The sequence below is a fragment of the Apodemus sylvaticus genome, chromosome 2 (assembly GCF_947179515.1).
Source record: "Apodemus sylvaticus chromosome 2, mApoSyl1.1, whole genome shotgun sequence".
Classification (NCBI taxonomy): Eukaryota; Metazoa; Chordata; class Mammalia; order Rodentia; family Muridae; genus Apodemus; species Apodemus sylvaticus.
Genome location: NC_067473.1, coordinates 120,715,786 through 120,741,370, shown reverse-complemented (window position 1 = coordinate 120,741,370; position 25,585 = coordinate 120,715,786). Strand labels below are relative to the sequence as shown.

Genomic DNA, 25,585 nt, shown 5'->3' with positions numbered 1-25,585 from the left:
GGCACCCCGATGGCCCCCTGACCCGCCCAGGGCCTGGGTGCAGGCCAACGCCCGTCGGGCTCAGACCACCGCGGTGTTGGCCTCGGATTATGTTTGTGTACCTCAGTCTGTCCGATTCCTGGAGTATGGAACCAAGATGGATCCTCCTCTCCTGACTGGTGGGAGGCCGAGTTCTGAAGTGGCCTCCGTGCAGGAAAGGCGCCGCACAACTGCAGCTGCTTGCTGTCCGGCTGGTCAGCGAAGGTCAGTGGTCATGGGCGCAGGGCCTAACTGGTCCCTGTGACGCCTTGGTTCCACTGCTGATGGCCCTTCAGCTGGAGCAGCCACTGCTGCCGCTGCTGCCGCTGCTGCCGCCGCCGCCGCCGCCGCCGCCCTCTTGCTTGCTTTTGAGACAGTTACTATGTGCTTCTATTCAGCATAATATGAATAAAGACCACACACTGTACTGTACAGCTTACATCAGAAATGCCTTCTTCTCCGAGATAGTCATTGGGATTTCAGCCAACAGCTGTCTTCTTCTCTTCCACACCTTCATGTTCATTCATGGGCACAGGCCCAGACTCACTGACTTGCCCACTGGCCTCATGGCCCTAATACACTTAGTGATGCTGTTACTTGCAGCATATATAGCCGGAGACTTTTTTATGTCTTCAGGAGTATGGGATGACATCACATGTAAAATATTCATTTTTTTGCACAGGGTTTTCAGGAGCTTCTCTGTTTGTGCCACCTGCCTGTTGAGTGTCTTTCAGGCCATCATCCTCTGCCCTCAAAGCTCTCACTTAGCAAAGTTCAAACACACTTCCCTACAAAAGTTCTCATGTTTCTTTATTTTACTGAGTATCTTCTATACATCCATCAGCAGTCATATTTTAATAGCAGCTATTGCCACACAAAATCTCACCTCAGTTAATCTTATATACATCACGGAATACTGCTCTTTTCTTCCCATGAATTTCTCAATGCAACACACCTTCTCCACACTGTTGGCTTCCAGGAATGTCTTCCTTATTGGTCTCATGGGCCTCTCAACTTGCTACATGGCAACTCTCTTGTGCAGGCATAAGATTCGTTCCCAGCGCCTTCAGAACTCAAACCGTTCTCCAAAGGCAACTCCAGAGCAAAGAGCCCTCTGGACCATTCTAATGCTTATGAGCTTCTTCCTGGTGATGTCAACTTTCGACAGTATCATCTCCTACTCAAGAACTATATTCCAGGGAAATCCATCACTGTATTGTGTCCAGATTCTTGTAGCCCATAGCTATGCTGCATTCAGTCCTCTTCTGGTTCTCAGTAATGAAAAACGTATATCTAACCTCTTGATATCCATGTATGAGAGAATAGTAAAGTTTGATTTTCTGTGATATTAGGTTTTCTCATGATGAGTCAATGTATTGGCACCAGAGCGATGAATCTTGGAGTAATGCGCATGTTTGAGGCTAAATGGAAATGTGGACTTGTGTCTTTTCTATTTAACTCATACACATTTGTATAACTGTAGGTATGGCAGATTTATATTTTAAAAATCATACCACACACACTGAATGATTGCAAATAATTTCCCTTAACTCTCTTCAGGGAAAACCTGAATGATGATCTCCCTTGTCACCACCTGGACAACTTACACTTCTCTAATCTGTGCTGGATAATGACATTTCCCAATATCTGTACTGCCCTTTTATGTATTTTTCAAAAATTGATATACACTTAGTATATATAATGACATGATTCCTAAAACACACACATGTGTGTCCACACACATATCAGTTATGTTCAGGAGTAAAATAAAAATTATATATGCCAAAATGTGTATCTCAATTTTTCAACATTCCAAGGTACAAACAACCTAAGAACTAGACCTTTCTGAATATAGAAAAACAATTGTTTCCTCTACATGAGTGAACAATTATTCAGTATTAAGAGTGGAGGAGGCTCTGGCACATGAACTGATGGTAATGAGCCCTGAATATACTCTGCAAAGTAAAATTTCTGTCACACAGAAGCAGATATTGTAATAATCTACATAAAGAAAGCAGGACTCAGAGGGTCCAATCTGAATGAAAGCCAGCATGGTGTTCTAGATACTCAAGAAATAGACATTGTGGAAGTTTTTCTGGTGGAGTTAGAGTTTCAGTTCAGGAAGGGAGTGCTTTAGACACTTGTACTTTGTCCACATGAGTGTCTTCTTCAACACCACTGTTTGTCTACGATGTTCATAGTGGGAAATGTTTATCTTGTGTATTTCCTCATGATGAAAATGTGTTCAGGTAGTTTAGCCATTCTGCAGAAAATGAATAAAAATGTAAAGATTCTAAATGTAACAAACTGCAATTTATCAATAGTTTAAAAGATTATGATAGATTTGTCCCAAGCATCTGCTTGACTGTCATTCCCGATGCTCTGCCTTTTATCATCTCTTTTGCCATGAAGGATCTAAAAATGGAAATAGAAACAATAAAGAAATCATGAAGGGAGGCAACCCTGAAGATAGAAAACCTAGGAAAGAGATCACGAGTCATAGGTGAAAGCATTACCAACAGAATACAAGAGATAGAAGAGAGAATCTCAGGGGCAAAAGATTGAAAATAGAAAACATTGAAACAACAGTCAGAGAAAATGAAAAATGTAAAAACTCCTAACCAAAAAACATCCAGGAAATCCAGGACACAATAAGAAGACAAACCTGAACATAACAGGTATAGAAGAGAGCAAAGATTCCCAACTTAAAAGGCATGTAAATATGCTCAATAAAATTATAGAAGAAAACTTCCCTAGCCTACAGAACGAGATGCCCATAAACATACAAGAAGCCTACAGAACTGAAAATAGACTGGACCACAAAATAAATTCCTCCTGTCACATCATAGTCAAAACACCAAAATGAATAAAACAAAGAAAGAATATTAAAAGCATTAAGGGAAAAAGGTCAAGTGACATAGGCAGACCTATCAGAATTATACCATACTTTCAATAGAGACTATGAAAGCTAGAATATTCTGGGCAGATGTCATACAGACCCTAAGAGAACACAAAGGCCATCGCAGGGTACCAAAAATAGCAAAACTCTCAATTACCATAGATGGAGAAACTAAGATGTTTCATGTCAAAAACAAATTTACACAATATCATCCCAAAAATCCAGCCCTACAAAGTATTATAGATGAAAAACTCCAACACAAGGAAGAAAACTATACCTTAGAAAAAGCAAGAAAGTCATCTTCTTTCCACAAACCCAAAAGAAGGTAGCTACAGAAACATAATTCCATCTCTAACAACTAAAATTACAGGAATCAACAATCACTTTTTCTTAGTATTTCTTAACATCAATTTATTCAAGTACTCAATAAAAAGACATAGAATAACAGTCTAGATATATAAAAAGGACCCAGCATTTTGCTACATATAGGAAGAAGAACCTGAGTGATAAAGAGTGATACTACATCAGAGTGAAAGACTGGAAAAAATTCCAAGCAAATAGTCCCAAGATATAAGCTGAAATAGCCATTCTAATGTTGTATAAAATCATATTTCAACCAAAAGTTAGCAAAAAAGATAAGGAAGAAAACATTATACTCGTCAAAGGAAAAAATCTACTAAGATGAACTCTCACTTCTGAACATCTATGCTCCAAGTGCAAGGGCACCCACATTCATAAAAGAAACCTTACTAAAGTGCAAATCATGCACTGCTCCTGACACAAGAATAGTGGGGGACTTCAATACCCCACTCTCATCAATGGACAGATCATGGAAACAGAAAATAAGAGAGATGCAGTGAAACTAACAAAAGTTACAAATCAAATGGACTCAACAGATATTTATTGAACATTTTATCCTGAAACCAAAAAATCCCTTCTTCTCAGCATTTCATGATACCTTCTGCAAAACTGACCACACACACAGTGAGAACACAGGCATCAACAGATATGAGAATACTGAAATAATCTCATGTATCCTATCAGATTACCATGGATTAAGGCCGGTATTCAATAGCAACAAAAACAACTGAAAGCCCACATATACATGGAAAATGAACATCTCACCCCCTATGATAAATTGTTCAAGGAAGAAATAAATAAAGTAATGACATTTTAGAAATTAATGAAAATGAAGGCACAACATAACCAAGCTTAGGGGACACAATGAAAGCAGTGCTAATAGGAAAACTCAAAGCTCTGAGTACCCCCAAAGAGAAACTGGAGAGATTATACATTGGCAGCTTCATAACACACTTGAAAGCCTTAGAACAAAAAGAACCAAATACACCCAATAGGAGTAGAATTCAAAAAATAATAAAACATAGGGCTGAAATAAACCAAATAGAAACAAAAAGAACTATTCAAAAATTAGCGAAACCAGCAGCTCATTCTTTGTGAAAATTGACAAGATAGATAAATCCTTAGCCAGACTAACCACAGGGCACAGAGACAATATTCCAATTTACAAAATCAGAAATGAAAAGGACTACATAACAGTAGAAACTGAGGAAATTCAAAAAAAAACATCAGTTCTAACTACAAAAGCCTATACTCAAAAAAAAGTGGAAAAGCTGGGTAAAATGAACAATTTTCTAGACCAATAACAGGAACCAAAGTTAATCAGAATCAGATAAATGATCTTTATTTTTAATTTCTTTTCTTTCCGTTAGATATATTCTTTATTTAAATTTCAAATGATTTCCCCTTTCCTGGTTCCCTGTTCCCCAAAAGTACCATAAGTCCTCTTTCTTCCCCTTGTTTGCCAATCAACCCCCTCCTGCTTCCCTGTCCTGTATTCCCCTACACTGCTGCATAGAGCCATTCCAGGACCAGAGGCCTCTCCTTCATTCTTCTTGGATGTGATTTGATATATGAATTGTGTCTTGGGTATTCTGAGCTCTGAGCTAATATCCTCTTATCTGTGAGTGCATATCATGTGTGTGCTTTTATGATTGCGTTACCTCACTTAGGATCATATATTCCAGTTCCCCTTATTTGCCTATAAGTCAAAGAAAATGCAAAATGCAGATAAATTTTCTTAACAGTGTCATAATCCCCAAAGAAAAAGAAGCAATCATTAAAAGTCTCCCAACCAAAAACAGTCCAGGACCAGATGGGTTTAGTGTAGAGTTCTATGAGAATTTCAAAGAAGACCTAATATTAAACTCTTAAACTATTCCACAAATTAGAAACAGAAGAAACACTACCCAATTCGATCTATGAAACCCTAATTACTCTGATACCTAAATGACACGAAGGCCCAACAAAGAAAGAAAACTTCAGACCAAGTTTCCTTATGCATATTGATGCAAAAACACTCAATAAAATTCTTACATTCTGAATTCAAGAACACATCAAAACCATTATTCATCATGATCAAGTAGGCTTCCTACAGTTGCAAGGATCATTCAATAAATGGAAATCCAAAAACATAATTCACTATAAAAACAAATAAAAAACACATTATCATATCATTAGATGCAGAGAAAGATCTAACTTTAACAAGATGTAACTTTCATGAAAAAAATCTTAAAAAGATCAGGACTTCAGGCCCACACCTAAACATAGGAAAAGCAGTATCTAGCACGCCAGTAGCCATCATCAAACTAAATGGAGAGAAACTTGAAGCAATCCCACTAAAATCAGGGACTAGACAAGGTTGTCCACTCTCTCCCTACCTGTTCAAGATCATAGTCAAAGTCTTAGCCAGAGCAATTAGACAACAAAAGTAGGTCAAATTATACAATTTGTAAAGGAAAAAGTCAAATAATACTATTTGCAGATGATATGATATTATACTTAATTGACCCCAAAAATTCCACCAGAGAACTCCTAAACCTGATAAACAATTCCAGCAAACTGGCTTGATATCAAATTCATTCTAACAAATTAGTTGCTTTCCTCTACTCAAAGAAAGAAGTTAGGGAAACAGTAGCCTTCACAATAATCACAAATTATATAAATACCTTTGTGATAGATCTGTATGACAAGAACTTAAAATCTCTGAAGAAAGAAATTGAAGAAGATCTCAGAAGCTGGAAAGATCTCTCATGCTCATGGATTGGTAGGATTAATATAGTAAAAATGGCCTTCTTGCTGAAATCAATCTACAAATTCAGTGTAAACTCCATCAAAACTCCAAATCAATTCTTCATAGAGTTAGATATAGCAAAGAAAATTTCAACATACTTTCTCATTAGGGAAAGTACAAACTGATATTCCACCACACCCCAGTCAGTGTGCCTAAGTTCAAAAATTCAGGTGACAGCAGATGTTGGCAAGGATGTGGAGAAAGAAGAACACTCCTCCATTGCTGGTAGGATTACAAGCTGGTATAACCACTCTGGAAATCAGTTTGATGTTTACTCAGAAAATTGGGCATAGCACTACCCGAGGACTCAGTTATACCACTCATGGGCATATACCCAGAAGATTCTCCAACATGTAATAAGGGTACATGCTCCATTATGTTCATAGAAGCCTTTTTATTTATAATAGCCAGAAGCTGGAAAGATCCCTCAACAGAGGATTGAATACAGAAAATATGGTATATTTACACAATGGAGTACTATTCAGCTATTAAAAATGACTTCATGAAATTCTCAGACCAATGGATAGCATGTGAAAATATCATGCTGAGTGAGGTAACTCAGTCACAAAAGTACAAATATGGTTTGTACTCACTGATAAGTGTATATTAGCCCAGATCTTGGAATACCCAAGATACAATTCACAGAACACATGATGTTCAAGAAGAAGGAAAACCAAAGTGTAGATACTTCGATCCACCTTAGAAGGGGAATCATAATTTTAGTGGGAGGACATACAGAGAATAAATGTGGAGCAGAGACTGAAGGAATAACCATCCACCTAGGGATCCATCCCATATACAGTCACCAAACCCAGACATATTTGTGGATGCCAACAAGGGCATGTTGACAGGATTCTGATAGAGCTTTCTTCTGAGAAGATCTGCCAATGCCTGAGAAATACAGAAATGGATGCTCACACCCAACCAATGGACTGACCACAGGGTCTCAATGGAGGATCTAGAGAAAGGACCCAAGGAGATGAAGGGGTTTTCAGCCCTGTAGGAGGAACAAGAATTTGAAATACCCAGTATCCCCAGAGATTCCAGGGACCAGCCAAAGAGTACACATGGGAATGGCTCTGATAGACATCAGTGAGAGAAAGGGCCCTTGGTCCTTTAGAGGCTCTATGCCCCAGTGTTGGGGAATGCCAGAACAGGGAAGATGGAATGGGTGGGTTGTTGAGCAGTGGGGGTTGATGGGAAAGGGGGTTTTTAGAGGGAAAATGAGGAAAAGAGATAACATTTGAAATGTAAATAAAGAAAATATCTTTTTAAAAAATGAATTAAGATCAGGGCAGGAAGATCTGCCATCTTCGCTTCCAGATGGACCAGACAGGCAACACTAGGTACACAGAGATATCCCAAATTTAATATTGCTCGGGACACAGCCTGCCAGGCTTCTGCCTGCTCCCAAAGCCTGGGAGGCTCTGTGCTCCTTCTGTGTGCCAGCCCTGTCCTGGGCTGTTAGCCATGCAGAGTGATGGCCACTTTATCAGGATCCACTCAGCATCCTCCATCTTTGCTCCTGGACGGACCTGACAGGCAACACCAGGTACACAGAGACGACCAAAGGATAACATTGCTTGGGGCATGGCACACCAGGGCTCCAATAGCACCCAAGAGTAGGGCAGCCCAACAACAATCTGTGCCAGGGGAAACCCAGTCATCCAGAGGTGTGGAAATTGCCTTACAGCCTCAGGAGGTTCAAGCACCAGCCAGTGACAACTAACACCAGAGATAATCAGATGGCAAAAGGCAAATGTAGGAAAATTACTAATAGAAATCAAGGCAATATGGCAGCATCTGAACCCAATTCTCCAAGAACAGCAAGTCCTGGATACCCGAACACACCAGAAAAGCAATATCTGGATTTAAAATCACATATCATGATCATATTGGAGGATTACAAGAAGGGCATGAACAAATCTATTAAATAAACACAGGAGAACATTAAACAAAAAGGCAAGGACAATTACAAAGGAAACACAAAAATCATTTAAAGAAATTCAGGATAATATGGGTCAACAGATAGAAGCCAATAAAGACAAAATGAAAAAATCACTTAAAGAAATACAGGAGAACTTGGGTCAGCAGGCAGAAGTCATCAAAGAGGAATCACAAAAATCTCTTAAAGTATTACTGGAAAACACAAACAAGTGAAGGAACTGAGCAAAACCATCCAGGATCTAAAAACAGAAGTAGAAGCATCTAAGAAATCACACAGGGAGACAACTTTGGAGATAGAAAACCTTGGGAAGAAATCAGGGGCCAAATATCAACAACAAAATATAAGAGATAGAAGAAAGAATCTCATATGCTGAAGATACTATAAGAAACCATTGACTCAACAGTAATAGAAAAGGCAAAATGCAAAAACCTTGTAACCCAAAACATCCAAGAAATTAGGACACAATGAGAAGGCCAAACCTAAGGATTATAAGTATAGATGAGAGTGAAGATTTACAACATAATGGGCCAGCATGTATCTTCAACAAAATTATGGAAGAAAACTCCCCTAACCTAAAAAGAGAGATACCCATGAATATAAAAGAAGCCCACAGAACTCCAAACAGACTGGACCAGAACAGAAATACCTCCCATCACATAATAATCAAAACCCCAAATGTACTAAACAAAGAAAGAATATTAAACGCAGTAATATAAAAAACTGAACATCTATGCTTCAAATGCAAGGACACCCTCATTCATAAAAGAAACTTTACTTTTTGTCTTTGACACTGAGGTATGTTTCCTGTATGCAGAAAAATGCAGGGTCCTCTTTCCTTATCCAGTTTGTTAGTCTATGTCTTTTTATTGGGGAATTGAGTCCATTGATGTTAAGAGATATTAAGGAATAGTGATTATGGCTTACTGTCATTTTTGATGTTATTTTTATATTTGAGTGGTTATCTTCTTTTGGGTTTGATGAAAGAAGGTTACTGTCTTGCTTTTTCCAGGGTATAGTTTCCCTCCTTGTATTGGTATTTTCCACTTATTATCCATTGTAGGGCTGGGTTTGTGGAACAATATTGTATAAATTTGGTTTTGTCAAGGAATGTCTTGGTCGTCCATCTATGGTGATTGAGAGTTTTGCTGGGTATAGTAGTCTTGGCTGATATTTATGTTCTCTTAGAGTCTTCATGAGATCTGCCCAGAATCTTCTAGCTTTTATAGTCTATGGTGAGAAGTCTGGTGTAATTCTGGTGAATCTTCCTTTATACGTTACTTGGACTTTTTCTCTTACTGATTTTAATATTCTTTCTTTGTTTAGTACATTTGGGGTTTTGATGATTAAGGCTGGAAGACAATCTTACAAGCAAATGGTCCCAAGAAAGAAGCCAGAGTAGCCATTCTAATATCAGATAAAATTGACTTTCAACCTAAAGACATCAAAAGAGACACAGAAGGACACTTCTTGCTGGTCAAAGGAAAAATCCACTAAGAAGAACTCTCAATTCTGAACATCTATGCTCCAAATGTAAGGACACCCTCATTTATAAAAAAAATGTTACTAAAGCTCAAAGCACACATTGCAAGTAACACAATAATTGGGGGTGACTTCAACACTCCACTCTCCTCAATGGACCTATCAGGAAAACAGAAACTAAACAGGGACACAGTGAAAGTAATTAAAGCTTTGAACCAATTGGATTTAACAGATATTTATAGAACATTTCATCCTAAAGCAAAATAATTTGCCTTTTTCTCAGCACCTCATGGTACATTCTCCAAAATCAACGATATAATTGGATACAAGATAGACCTCAACAAATATAAGAAGACTGAGTTAGTCTCATGGTTCCTATCAGATCACTATGGAGTAAGAGTGGTCTTCAATAGCAACAAAAACAACAGAAATCCCACATATACATGGAGGCTGAATAATACCCTACTCAATGATACCTTGGCTAAAGAAGAAATAAAGAAAGAAATCAAAGACTTCTTAGAATTTAATGAAAATGAAGGCACAGCATACCCAAAACTGTGGGACACAATGAAAGCAGTGCTAAGAGGAAAACTCATAGCCCTGAGTGCCTCCAAAAAGAAATGGGAGAGTGTGTAAACTAGCAGCTTAATGGCACATATGAAAGTTCTGGAACAAAAAGAAGCTAATTCACTCAGGAGGACTAGAAGACAGGAAATCATCAAACTCAGGGATGAAATGAATCAAGTGGAAACAAAGAGAACCATATAAAGAATCAACAAAACCAGGAGCTGGTTCTTTGAGAAAATCAACAAGATAGATAAACCCTTAGCCAGACTAACCAAAGGCCACTGAGACAGTATCCAAATTAAAAAATTAGAAATGAAAAGGGGAATATAACAACAGAAACTGAGGAAGTTCAAAAAATCATCAGAACCTACTACAAAAGCCTATACTCAACACAACTGGAGAATCTGGAGGAAATGGACATTTTCCTAGACAGATACCAAATACCAAAATTAAATCAGGATCAAATAGATGATATAAACAGTCTCATAACCACTAAAGAAATAGAAGGGGGTCATAGAAATTCTTCCAACCAAAAAAAGCACAGGACCAGATGGCTTCAGTGCAGAATTCTATCGGACCTTCAAAGAAGACCTAACACCAATACTCTTCAAACTATTCCACCAAATAGAAGCAGAAGGAACACTACCCTACTCCTTCTATGAAGCCACAATTACACTCATACCAAAATCACACAAAGATCCAACTACGAAAGAGAACTTCAGATCAATTTCCCTTATGAACATCGATGCAAAAATCCCAGAGATGCAGGGATGGTTCAATATAAGAAAATTCATCAATGCAATCCACTACATAAACAAACTCAAAGAAAAAAACATGGTCATTTCATTGCTTGCTGAAAAAAAGCATTTGACAAAATTCAACATCCTTTCATGCTTAAAGTCTTGGAAAGAACAGGAAATCCAGGCACATACCTAAACATATCAAAAAGCAATATATAGCAAGCCGGTACCCAACATCAAGCTAAATGGAGAGAAACTTGAAGTAATCCTACTAAAATAAGGGACTAGACAAGGCTGCCCCCTCTCTCCATATCTTTTTAATATAGTACTTGAGGGACTAGCTAGGGCAGTTAGACAACATACAGAGGTCAAAGGGATGCAAATTGGAAAGGAAGAAATCAAACTATTACTAGATGCAGATGATATGATAGTATATTTAAGTGACCCAAACAACTTTACCAGAGAACTCCTACAGCTGATAAACAACTTCAGCAAAGTGTCAGGTTGTAAAATCAACTCAAGCAAATCAGTAGCCTTCCTATACCCAAATGATAAGCAGGCTGAGAAAGAAATTAGGGAAATGACACCCTTCACAATAGCCACAAACAATATAAAGTACCTTGGTGTGACTGATCAAACAAGTGAAAGATTTGTATGGAAGAAGACCTCAGAAAATGGAAAAATCTGCCATGCTTGTGGATTGGCAGCATTAATATAGTTAAAATGGCCATCTTGCCATAAGCAATTTACAGATTCAATGCAATCCCCATCAAAATCCCTACTCAGTTCTTCACAGAGTTAGAAAGAGCAATTCTCAAATTCATCTGGAATAACAAAAAAACCCAGGATAGCTAAAACTATGTTCAACAAGAAAAGAAATTCTGGGAAAATCAGTATCCCTGACCTCAAGCAAAGTACAGAGCAATAGTGTTAAAAACTGTATGGTATTGGTACAGTGACACACAGGCCGATCAATGCAATAGGATTGAAGACCCAGAAATGAATCCACACACCTATGGCCACTTGATCTTCGACAAAGGAGCTGAAAACATCCAATGGAAAAAAGATAGCCTATTCAAAAAATGGTGCTGGTTCAACTGGAGGTCAGCATGCCAAAGACTGTGAATTGATACATCTTTGTCTCCTTGTACTAAGCTCAACTCCAAGTGGATCAAGGATCGCCACATAAAACCAGACACACTGAAACTAACAGAAAAGAAACTGGGGAAGACCCTTGAGGATATTGGCACAGGGGAAGAGTTCCTGAACAGAACACCAATAGCTTATGCTCTAAGATCAAGAATTGACAAATGGAACCTCATAAAATTACAAAGTTTCTGTAAGGCAAAGGACACTGTAAAAAGGACAAAATGGCAACCCACAAATTGGGAAAAGTTCTTCATCAACCATACATCTGATAAAGGGCTGATATCCAATACATAAAAAGAATTCAAGAAGTTAGACCCCAGGGAACCAAATATCCCTATTAAAAATTGGGTACAGAGCTAAACAAAGAATTTTCACCTGAAGAAATTTGTATGTCTGAGAAGCACCTTAAGAAATGCTCAACATCATTAGTCATTAGGGAAATGCAAATCAAAACAACCCTGAGATTTCACCTCACACCAATCAGAATGGCTAAGATCAAAAACTCAGGAGACAGCAGGTGTTGGTGAGGATGTGGAGAAAGAGAAACACTCCTCCACTGCTGGTGGGATTGCAAGATGGTACAACTACTATGGAAATCAGTTTGGCATTTCCTCAGAAAAATGGACATGGCACTTCCGGAGGACCCTGCTATACCCCTCTCGGGCATATACCCAGAGGATGCCCCAGCATGCTATAAGGACACATGCTCCGCTATGTTCATAGCAGCCTTATTTTTAATAGCCAGAATCCGGAAAGGAACCAGATGTCCCTCAATGGAGGAATGGATACGAAATTGTGGTATAGTTACACAATGAAATACTACTCTGCAATTTAAAACAATTAATTCAAGAAATTTTTAGGCAAATGGTTGGAACTGGAAAATATCATCCTAAAAGAAGTAACCTAATCACAAAAGAATACACATGGAATTCAATCAATGATAAGTGGGTATTTATTAGCCCAGAAGTTCTGAATACCCAACGTACAAATAGCATATCAAATGACTCCCATGAAGAAGTAAGGAGAGGGCCCTGATCCTGGAAAGTCTTGATCCAGCATGGTAGGAAAGTACCAGGACAGAGAAAAAGGAAGGAAGTGATTGGAGAATGGTTGGAGAGAAGAGGGCTTCTGGGACATATGGGGAGGGGGGAACCAGGAAAGGGTAAAGAATTTAGAAAATTAAAAAAATACTTTCTTTTACATTATTTCTGGACATGTACATTTTTATATCAGTACACTGAGCTTATCAGAAAAGAGAAGAGCAATGAACAAACAAAGGAAACAAGAAACATGATCAAAGAAAAGATGAAAGAAACAAAAAGGAACTTGATCTTTATGAACACATTACCTTAGGCATTGTGCTGTCAACTCTGTAGAGCAGGTACAGGCCATGCTAGTGTCAGGGTCACCTCAGAAACCTCAGCCCTGCATACCTGAAGCTCTTAGGAAAGCCAGGCAGGTGCAATGGCTGGGACTCCTCAGTGATATTCCCAACATCATAATCTCTCTTTGAATGCATTGGGACACCTTACCTTTCTGGAGGTCGAATTCCACAGGAACAAAGAGAAAACTTGCACTAATGTGTTTGCCTGCCATCACCAACACGAGCTTACCAGGAAAGACACAGACATCATTTCTCTAGCCACCCTGCTTCCTCCAAATTTCACAGATCATACAACTCTATATAATTACATATCATAGAAATCAGGCCTGAACCATGATGGCACACACCTTAATTCCAGCACTTCAAAGGCAGAGGTTGTGTATGTTCCAGTTCAAGGACAAACTGGTCTACAGACTGAGTTCCAGGACAGCCAGGACTACACAGAGAAACTCTGTCTTGAAAAACCAAACAACAAAAAGAATCAATAAGGCATTCAGATTCTAGACAGATGTATAATTTCTATGTAAATTACTCTGGTGAGTATGAACACTTTCCAGATACAAGGCACAAGGATTCTCTAGCCTGTCCCTCCCAGCTGAGTCTCACCTGCTCACATCTTCCTAGCTGGGCATAGTTTAGGAGGCCTGGAGAGAGTACCCATACTCTCAGATCTGCAGAATTAAGATACTCTCCTCTAACAGAGAGGGCAGGAGAGAGTAAGCTGTGGCAGGCCTGGGCAATCTATTGTAACATGCACTGTAGTTGTATTTTGCAAAATGTAACAAAACAGGCTACATTCAAGAGCCATGAAATTTTCTACACAGCATATATGATGCTATATTTTACATAGCAGTTTACTGACTTGTGAAACAGCTCCCATTAGAAGAGGCTCCACTGGGGGAAAGGAAAGGAAATCACTTGGGCACATTAGGGAAGGAGTTGTGTGTGGAACTGACATAGACATAGAATGACAAAGAGGAGCCTGAACATTTTTTGATTGTGAAGGCTGTGGCTGCTCAGGCAGAAAATGAACACTCCCTGTACAGCCCAAATCAAGGAGGCGCTGGCTTAAGCCTTGTGTCATTCCACAGTGACCAAGATCATGTATACTATGGCCCATAGGCACATCAACTAGAAGAGTTTGGTAGGTGACACTGGTCACCAGCTTTTGGGTGAGGTTACTCGGTCAGGATGTCTACCTTTGGCCCAATCCTAATTTAAGTCTAGAAATGGAAGAAATGCCTATACCAGGAAATGCAAAAACATTACCAAGCAGGTGCAGGTGCTGTTTCCAGAAATGCCACAAATAAATGACCTGTGGGAATATGATGGGCAAACAATGGGCTGAGGGAGAGCAGCTGTTTCTGAAAGATTGTGTAAGAATTTCATTTTAAAATTGTAAAGCCTTTTTAGCTGCATCCTCATGCTCAGACTGGTAGTGGGAATATTTCCTGGTGTTTCTAAATAAACCTCCAGAAATAGCAGGAACAGATACACTAGTGAGGCAGCATGACACAGACTCCAGCCATCACCATGGACCCTGCAGAGTGCTGCAGCAAAACCTGCTTCCCTCATGACCCAGTGATGCCTCCTTAGAGGCTCTGCTTTGCTGGTAAGCAGATCTGACTCTCTCCCAGAGCATTTGTTGTGCTTTTGTATTATCAGAATATTATAAAGTGTATTTTTCAATGACTAGAACACAGAAATTATTAATGAAAACAAATATCGTGTCTATTAGGATGATGTTCAGGGCTTATTAATATTTCATTTCCTGTAACCACATCACCTTAATGACTCAGAACAACTGCTACCAGGCAAAACAAGAATAATGGATGACATAATTTGTGAAGTTAAACAGGGAATGGAAAGGCTGTTAGGAAATTTCCAGTTGATAAAGTTCAGGAATGAGCAATCTGTTAGGTGCCATTGAGCACACAACCTATTTCTTTTTCAAAGGCTTTTAGAACTTTTAAGTATTCTCACTATAGAAGTCACTATTCCTTTCACTATTCATACTACCTACACAATTCCTTTTATGGTACATAATCTACAGAAGCAAAAATTAAATGTATATGAAGTGTATATGTTTACATTTGAAAGAAAAATACCACTTCATTTCAAGAAGTATACAAAGGATCATCTCTCAAAACCTCTGGAAATTACAACACATAACTTATGGATGATTAAGTAATTTTGGTACATAAGTCAGAAAAATAAATTGAAATAAAAATTAACAGACATAAAAATTAGGTAATTTTAGGACCTTAACAAAATGAATATCCTGCAAAGAAAATGCACATGATGGAGAACACTTTCCTCTGTGCTGATGGTCTGTCAGACTCAGCTTCCCCGTGGCAGATGCTGAAACTCCCCATGCAGCTCAAGAAAGCTCTTCCTCCCACAGCCTTCCTGGGTCCCAACCACCTTCTAATTCTGCACTTACTCAGGCCACTTACTCAGATATAAGTGGCAGGGCAGGTGGAATCAGCCTGAGAAGATCTTGCACAGGCTTAGGTAAAGGAAGATTTAAAGCATCTCCGTAGCCTGCAATTTTAGTGATTGTCAGTGACAAGTTCCCACTGGAAAGCAAGGACATGTGGCATCCCTCTGGAACCTTTTGGCTGTTGAGGTGACTCTACAGAGTTGGATAACAGCCATCCTGGGAGAGATGGGCCCAAACTTTTCTCTGAGCTTCCTTGGCACACCTGCAAGTTAGATCAGGACCTAGTATAGTCAAGGTGAACTTGCTAATTTTCCCCTCAGACAAAATGAGTACAAATTAAACTATTGATGCATAATTCATTTGCTAACAGTGAGACTGATGCCTTTATTGCGTTTCCATGTTTCTGATTAAATCTAAACAGTGAGTGACAGGCTGCTTCTTCCAGGGTCCTTCAACCCATGTAGAAATTCTATCCAAGAAATCATGGTTCTCTGTCCTGTGGCTATCATCTTTCCAGTTCTTAGTAAATAGTAAAAATGGAATTAAATAAAATTCAGAAATAAAGAGAGTATGGGGCTGCTTGTATCCTAGACAGCTTGAACTTAACTGTGCCTGAAGCCAACCCTGAACTGGATTCTTCTCCCCAGGGATCTTGAGTAGCCAGCTTCCTCCTCACAGATGGAGTCAGGAAATCTTAACATCTTTATGGACTGAAATTACAGGCAATTTTGCTTTCATATCCTTGATACTTTAAGTACAGTAATATAAAAATTCTGACAAATGGAACTCTGGAACATACTCTGAAGAGATTCCAATCACCCAGGGTGGCCTACTCCTGTGTTTGGGTCTCAGAATTAGAAGACAGAATTTTATAATACCTGTACTCAATATGTCAGGAGTTCACACAGGAACAAAGCATAAAAGATTAGTTATTTCAAGAGAGGACTGGAGATTTAAGAAACAAAATATATGGAAAAATTCAAGGACCATAACATCTACTGTCTAAGATTCCACACAAGACATCTGGGGCAGAGGAACCCTCAGAGGAAAGGAAAGGCACCCATTATTAAATATCTAGTTCATGTCAAGGGGGAAGTCTGAATGCTGCACAGTTGCATAATGAGCATTTTAACGCCCACACAGAAGGCATAGCTCACCTGGGGAATAGGAAGAACACGGCATGGAAGCCACTGGAAAATGTTCATCCCATCACCATCCCTTCTATGAGTTTGCTAAGCCTCTTGTCATAATCATGTGCACAGGCCATTTCCACCAGTTGCCACCAGGTTCTCTGAATGAACCTGAACATTGGTGTGGCAGAGGTGTTGGCCTGGCAGAGGAGGTGGCCTTTGTTTCCTGCCCTTTGCTTTTTGAAGCCACTGTTCTCTGGAGGAATATATTCCTCTTGGATAAAAAGATAGAAACACACATTCCAGATCCAAAATGGACTTGCTCTGTGACTCTGGGCAGGTGAATCAGCCTTGATCAGTCTTCATTTCTTTCAGTTTTTTTAAAACTGATTTTTAAAACTTTATGAGCTTAATGTTTATGTGTTTGTTCGCAGCATGCTTGCTTTGTGCCTGATTGAGATCAGAAGCAAGTACTGGATTCTTCAGAATCCAGTCATGGATGTTTGACAGCCCTACATAGGTGCTAGGAACTGAACTGGAATCCCCCCACATGTAGCCAGTGCCCTTAACTGATGAGAATAACCTGTAGCCCCTGACACTGAAAACGTTTGGATTGCTAAGTGGTCAAGATGCTTAGTCTTTGCTTTTCATACAAATCCTTGGATATATTTGCTGTTTATATGAAGAACAGTTTTGGAATTCTGATGAGGATGGCATCTAGTCTGTGGGTGGCTTTTGTTAGCAGAGCCGTTTACAGAACATTGATCCTGTCAGTTCCAGAACATGAGGAGTCCTTCTGTCTCCTAGGATTTTCTTTTCTTTATTTTATTTTATTAAATGTTCATTGTGTTTATAAATGTTCCTTGTGTAATTCTTTCACTTCTTTGGTTAGATTTAATCCAAGGCATGTTAATTATTTGCTTAATTATTTACCTTAGATTCTTGTGAATGGGATTGGTTTTTTTTTCAACAGGTTTCTTATCACTACACCTGAATGCTACACAGATTTTATTGCATATCCTGCTTCTTTCTTGAGCTTTCTGTGGCCAAAAAGGTTCTTAGGGTCTCGTAAGTACACAGCTGCGAATATCCTACCTCTTTTATTTGTAACTGTCTTTTCTAATTCTTATGGCTTCTTGCTCTAGCTAAGCCTTGAAGGATGTAGAGGGAATATGACACCCTGTTCTCACTCTTGATTTTAGTGGGTGTGCCTCAGGTTTCCCAATGAAGTATAATGTTAACTATAGATTTGTCAAATATAACCATTATCATATGGAACTATGTGCATATATTCCTGCCTTCTTTTATGCTGAAAATTGTTAGACTTTTACAATGGACTTTTCTGCATCTATTTACCTGATCCCATTGTTTCTCTCTTTGAGCTCAATCTTTTTCTCTCTTTGGACTCTATCTCTGTCTATTACCTAAGATATCCTGGGGAGCAGGTCTCAGAGACATTGACATTGTATAGAAACTACGATGTAGCCACTAGTCAAGAATACCTATTAAAGGCAAGAGGTCGATGATAGATCTGAATGGTTGTTAGCTCTGACTCTGTTATACCTTGGTGAAACCATGAACATTTTCAACCTTAAAGAATCCTGTTACTTGTTTTTCAAACTTTTTGGGAAGAACTTACTTTCCAGGGAGTTGAGGAATTAAGTACTAGAGAGTAGGAGTTTTGTGCACAGTGAGTGCTCCCTAAGCAAGTCAGAAGATAGACTGTGTATTTTCACCAGAGGTGGCCTACAGGATCACACTGCCCATGTGAAGGATTACTCTTCTAGGGTAACTAGTGAAAGATCATTAGGTATTGGATTTCCTAATTGCCCTCTTTTCTGTTTCTTTTCCTCCTCAGGCTGTGGGGACACAAGAAGACCATATGCCTGTCTCTCATTATTTCCCAACTTAATTCTCCGAGGCTGGGATTAGAGGTGCAAGGGCACACCCAGCTATCTCTTTAACCCTTTTCAGTCTGCTCTGGCTTCCTCAGAAGTTTCACAAGGAGAAGAAGGGTCATTTCTATAGGTAAAAATGCCCACTTTGAAGTTCCCTGGGCTTCTGTGGATCTCCTGTGCATTGTCTTATAAATATTGTTCAGGATGACATGAATAAGGGAAGAAACCTGCCAGAGCTCAGCAGGGCTGGCACAGCCCAGCAGCTTTGTGTTGGGCATGGGTATGAGAGTGAATACTGTCAACATAAAAAAAACCCAGAATCCACTAGGATCCTGAGCAAGTTTTAGGCACATCTGTGACAAAGATTCTTGAGTATTTTACTTTTTGTGGGAAGACTCAACCTAACTGTATAATCTCCCTCTATGGGCTGGGTAAAAAGGAGAAATCAGCTAAGTGCCAGCATTCATCTCACTGCTCTTCAAAAGTGGAAATTTTACCAGTTGGTTCATCTTCATGCTTTGTCATCCCCACCATGATGGGCTGCATCTTCAAATTATGAGGCAAAAGAAACACTTTCCTTCTTGATCTCCTTCTGATTAAAAACAAAAACAAAGAAACATACATCCAAACAATGAGAACTATGATTGCTCCAAAGAGGTACCCTATTCAATTTTTTATCTAAATTTCTTCCACAGCTCCTGGATTTCTCTGCAGTGGCTGATTGATGGAAGATGAATCCCTGTAGGTGCCCAGGAAGTCTCTCCTTACATGGAGGACTCTCTAGAACCAGATCACCTTCCTGTCATAAGGCCACTGCCTAAGGCCCTGGACACAGCTGAAACTGTGCCATCAAGGTTTCATTCTTTCTTTCTTTTTTCAATTTTTAATGTTTATTTTTATGTACATTTCAAATGTTATCCCACTTTCTGGTTTGTTCTCCAAAACCCTGCAATCCTTTCCCCCTTTCCTTGCCTTAATGAGTGTTCTTCCCCACCCACTCGCACATTCCTGCCCCACTGCCGATCATCCCTCTACAGGGCATCAAGCCTTCACAAGACCAAGCACCTCCTTTCCTTTTGATGCCTGACAAGGTCATTCTCTGCTATATATGCAATTACAGCCAAGGATCCCTCCATGTGTATGCTTTGGTTTGTGGTTTAATCCCTCCAATCACTGGGGAAACTGGTTGTTTTATATTGTTCTTCCTTTGGGGTTTCAATTTCCTTCAGGTCCTTTAGTCCTTCCCCAAACTTCTCCATTGGGGTCCTCCTGCTCAGTCCAATGGTTGGCTGCAAGCATCCCCATCTACATCAGTAGGGCTCTTGCTGAGACTTTCAGGAGACATCCATACCAGGCTCCTGTCAGTAAAACTTCTTGGCATCAGCAATACTGTCTGGGTTTGGTGGTTGTACAAGGAATGGATCCCCAGGTGGGGGTAACCTCTGGATGGCCTTTCTATCAGTCTCTGCTCCTTTGTCCCTGTATTTCCTTTAGATAGAAGGAATTCTGGGTTAAAATTTTGATCAAGGTGGGTGGTCCCATCCTTCCATAAGAGACCCTGCCTAACCTCTGGATATGGTCTCTACAGGTTCTCTTTTCCCTTTGTTGAGTACTTCAGCTACTGTAATCGCTGTTGGATCCTAGGAACCTGTTGCTTTTCTGGCATCTGTGACTTTCTGAAGGCTACTCCCAGTTCCCCACTCCCCATTGCTACACAACTCTGTTCAATTTCCTAACTCTCTGTACATCTCTCCAGTCTCCTCCCACACCTGATCCTGATCCCCCTTTTCCCCCTTTTAAGATCCCATCCTATCTTCCTCCCAAGTCCCTCCCACCCTCTACTTCCCATGATTATTTTGCTCTGCCTTCTATGTAAGACTGAGGTATCCACACTTTGGTCCCCCTTCTTGATCTTCATATGATCTTTAAGTTGTATCATGGATATTCCAGACTTTTTTCCTAGTATCCAATTCACAAATATACAGTCTTACCACACCTACTCCAGGCTTCTAAGGAATTGCTCATATGAAAGCTTGTACCTGCCACAATGCCTTGCTAAGGAAGCCAGGGGGAACAAGCCAGTAGGCAGCCTTCTGCATTTTCTGTTTCAGTTCCTGCTTGAGCTCCTGCCCTGGTTTCCTTCACTAGTGGCCTGTAACTTTGAAGTTAAAACAAATAAATGTCTCTTCAAGATGCATTTGGTCACAGGATATGGAGCAAATTAATTGATGCTGCTGGGTCTTAGTATGCTCCTATAGATAATAAGGCAGTCAAAAAAGATGTTTGAAATATTTACCTTCATTGTATCATTTTATGAAGTATTTCCATAAAAAATCCTTTGTGGTGAAAATGGACATGATAGAAAACTGTCTCAGAAGCTCCTTTCAGTGCAGAATGTCAAAACCAAAAGCCGTGGGATTCTGCCTGCGAGGGTCAGATGCACCCTTATGTTTGTCTTTGTTGTGTGTTCTCTGGGACCAATGTTAGAATATTGTGGAGGATATGTTCCCAGGATCACACTGTGGTTTTTCTTGTACTCCCTATACCTGATGATTTCAGTTGACTGATTTCCCACAGGGCACAGTGTAGAAGACATCAAGAGTTTATTATAGGATAGTATGAAGAATGCCCAATGGCTAAAGTGAGCAATGGACAGACTCTGTTGTGCAGTAAATCACTATCCAGGAATGAAAGCCAAAGAACCCGCTGTTGGGCTTTACATACCGAGGTAGTCTTCATACTTTCCCAAGGACTCTGGAATAGTCACCTTCCCCAAGGCCTATTCATGGTGCTGACATGCCCATGTATACTTAAGGAAGGGGATGGTAGTATGTCTTTGTTCCTTAGTGGACAGCATCCTTCTATGTAGTTAGTAAGCTCCCAAGATGACAGGACACTAGCATTTCATAAACTCCTGTCTCCAAGCAGGGCCAGATGCACCTCCGATATCCCACTATTTTGACTCAAAGAATGTAATATCAATTCTAACAGAATTATGGAACGATTATAATAATACATGTATAAGAACAGACATCTTCAGTACTTGGAAATACCTTCCTTTTTTTTGGCCCCAGTGAAGCCCTGTTTTCTCCATGTTGTCTAGTCTCTCTCTACACTTTTATGAACTTCTTTTGTAATCTAAGGAGGAAGAGTTGTGCAACTCTCCCCTTCCTTAAAATTAGTGTTCTCACAAGGACACATATGAGAGATTCAAAGCTGGTTTTGAAGGAATGGATGGGGACATACACTTTGGCAAGTGAGGACATTTTCTATTTGTCCACAAAGTCACTGAAATCTTTCCCTTTTGGAAAGTGTTCTTGAGATAGACATTTTATCCTATTTTCACAATCCTGGGTTTGAACCAAACTTGCCCTACTGCAATCTCTGTCTTCTAGTTTATTTGGTAAACTATGATCTATTTATATGGATTGGTAACCTAGGATACTTCAGGTTCAGTTCTGGATTTTAGAAAGATTTGACTGTGGGGGAGAGGCCCTCCTTACTGGCTTTTAGTGATATATGCTTCTATATATTAGATGGATCCTCCGCATCTCTAACCAGCTGGAGAGTGTTCAGCCGCTACTTTCATTCATTTCCTTGCTTTTATCCCTTGATTTGATAGCATATGCATCCATGGGGTTGTATAGCAAAGCCTCATGTTCTGGTAATGTTGAGATTCACATTGATCTCCTTTCTTCCACAGCTTGGGTCCCAGCAAACCCAGGGTATAGGAAAATGAAGAAAGGACAGGCATACAAACACATACAGAAAAGGTGTAATTAATTGGAATTTGGATTGGGATCTATGATGGAGAACCTCAGCACCATTCAATGTGTATATTTTGTTCAGTTGAAAAAGGAAATGATGCTATTGCATACAGATAAACGGGGAAGCAGGTTATTTCATACAGTTGAGCAGGGAGGCAGGTGTAGCTGCTCTCAGGAGTAACTGGCTCTGTAGGGGGCAGTCTTCAGGCTGTAAACAATGGGGAAAGAGGAAACTATGGTGGATATTCCCTGCACACACTGAGAACATTCCTACTTGGAGCAGAGGAAGACTTTGTCATCCCAGTGAGCTTTACCCAGGGAAGGTTTGCCCTTACATAGGTCTCAGCCAGTGGTCCTTGACAGAGCTTTGCCAACCTAAAATTACACACATTCATTTGAGACTTGGCTGATTTCCTACAGAACCATGTATGACTTAAGTCTTTCTTTACTGCTTAGGAATGTTCCAGTTCATTTGACTAACAGCTCCTCATGGTGAGAATGCATACAAACAAGGAGCAGGCATGGCTGCTAGAGTCAGACTGAGAACTCCAGTCTTTTATTTTATTTTTTCATGTGGAAAAAGTCCACTAGTTTATACTGCTTCTCTCTGAATCTTACATGCAGGGTGACTAGGAAATTTCCTTACAGAGCGAGAATTAATTCTTATTCTTGTTCCTTTCCTTAATACTTAAACACAATTTTAAGCAAGTTTAAACACAATTTTAAGCAAGTTTAAACACAATTTTAAACAAGTTTTCCTACTAAACTTCTCTCTCCTCTCAGGCCCATGAGCATTTCCTCCTCCTTCATGCTTCTGACACACCTCAAATGCAGGCTGTGACACTGTGTCAGGCACAATAATAGATGCCAGTGTGCCCAGAGGTCAGGCTGGGCTGGGTAGCATGTCTGTATCCAGTGTGCTTCTGTCCTGAAACTCTCTCTCTCTCTCTCTCTCTCTCTCTCTCTCTCTCTCTCTCTCTCTCTCTCTCTCTCTCTCTCTCTCTCTCTCTCCTTCTTCCATCTCCCTCCCTCTCTCTCCTGACCTATCTCCTATCTTAGCACATTGGCCATAGGCTTCTTTATTGCAATACTTAGAAGAGATTCTCATTATAAAAATGAAATTTAGATCATTGAAGCAGACAAAAATGTATTATAAATATAAATAATTATAAGGATAACAAAATTACCATTGTGAAGTAGCAACAAAAATAATTTTATGTTTAGGTGTCCCCACAACATGAGGAACTGTATTAAAGGGTCTCAGCATTAGGAAGGGTAAGGATCACTTTCCTAGAATATCTTGTTGTCTGACCTCCTTGTAAGCATCCTGTCCTAAAGTATCCTTGTGTTTCACTTTCATTCTATTTCTTTTTTTTAAATTTTTTATTCGATATATTTTTTATTTACATTTCAAATGATTTCCCCTTTTCTAGCCCCCCACTCCCCAAAAGTCCCATAAGTCCCCTTCTCTCCCCCTGTCCTCCCACTCACCCCTTCCCATTTCCCCATTCTGGTTTTGCCCTATACTGCTTCACTGAGTCTTTCCAGAACAAGGGGCCACTCCTCCTTTCTTCTTGGACCTCATTGGATGTATGGATTATGTTTGGGGTATTCCAGTTTTCTAGGTTAATATCCACTTATTAGTGAGTGCATACCATGAGTCACCTTTTGAGTCTGGGTTACCTCACTTAGTATGATGTTTTCTAGCTCCATCCATTTGCCTAAGAATTTCATGAATTCATTGTTTCTAATGGCTGAATAGTACTCCATTGTGTAGATATACCACATTTTTTGCATCCACTCTTCTGTTGAGGGATACCTGGGTTCTTTCCAGCATCTGGCAATTATAAATAGGGCTGTTATGAACATAGTAGAGCATGTATCCTTAGTACATGGTGGGGAATCCTCTGGGTATATGCCCAGGAGTGGTATAGCAGGATCTTCTGGAAGTGAGGTGCCCAGTTTTCTGAGGAACCACCAGACTGCTTTCCAGAGTGGTTGTACCAATTTGCAACCCCACCAGCAGTGGAGGAGTGTTCCTTTTTCTCCACACCCTCTCCAACACCTGCTGTCTCCTGAATTTTTAATCTTAGCCATTCTGACTGGTGTAAGGTGAAATCTCAGGATTGTTTTGATTTGCATTTCCCTAATGACTAATGAAGTTGAGCATTTTTTAAGATGCTTCTCTGCCAGCCGAAGTTCTTCAGGTGAGAATTCTTTGTTTAACTCTGTACCCCATTTTTTAATAGGGTTGTTTGGTTTTCTGGAGTCTAACTTCTTGAGTTCTTTGTATATATTGGATATAAGCCCTCTATCTGATGTAGGATTGGTGAAGATCTTTTCCCAATTTGTTGGTTGCCGAGTTGTCCTTTTGATGGTGTCCTTTGCCTTAGAGAAACTTTCTAATTTTATGAGGTCCCATTTGTCAATTCTTGCTCTTAGAGCATACACTATTGGTGTTCTGTTCAGAAATTTTCTCCCTGTACCAATGCCCTCAAGGGTCTTCCCCAGTTTCTTTTCTATTAGCTTCAGAGTGTCTGGCTTTATGTGGAGGTCCTTGATCCATTTGGATTTGAGCTTAGTACAAGGAGACAAGGATGGATCAATTCGCATTCTTCTGCATGCTAACCTCCAGTTGAACCAGTACCATTTGTTGAAAAGGCTATCTTTTTTCCATTGGATGTTTTCAGCCCCTTTGTCGAGGATCAAGTGGCCATAGGTGTGTGGGTTCATTTCTGGATCTTCAATCCTGTTCCATTGATCTGCCTGCCTGTCACTGTACCAATACCATGCAGTTTTTAACACTATTGCTCTGTAGTATTGCTTGAGGTCAGGGATACTGATTCCCCCAGAATTTCTTTTGTTGCTGAGAATAGTTTTAGCTATCTTGGGTTTTTTGTTATTCCAGATGAATTTGTTAATTGCGATTTCTAACTCTGTGAAGAATTGAGTTGGGATTTTGATGGGTATTGCATTGAATCTGTATATTGCTTTTGGCAAAATGGCCATTTT

At 39.7% G+C, this 25,585-nt stretch overlaps 1 protein-coding gene across 1 annotated transcript; it reads left to right on the top strand.

Moving 5' to 3' along the window:
* The first annotated feature begins 422 nt into the window (after positions 1–422).
* LOC127678055 (vomeronasal type-1 receptor A8-like) lies at positions 423–1,261 on the top strand. The gene is given in 2 exon segments (XM_052172879.1): positions 423–1,212; positions 1,215–1,261. Coding segments are annotated over 2 exon segments (837 nt in total).
* The last annotated feature ends 24,324 nt before the right edge of the window (positions 1,262–25,585 follow it).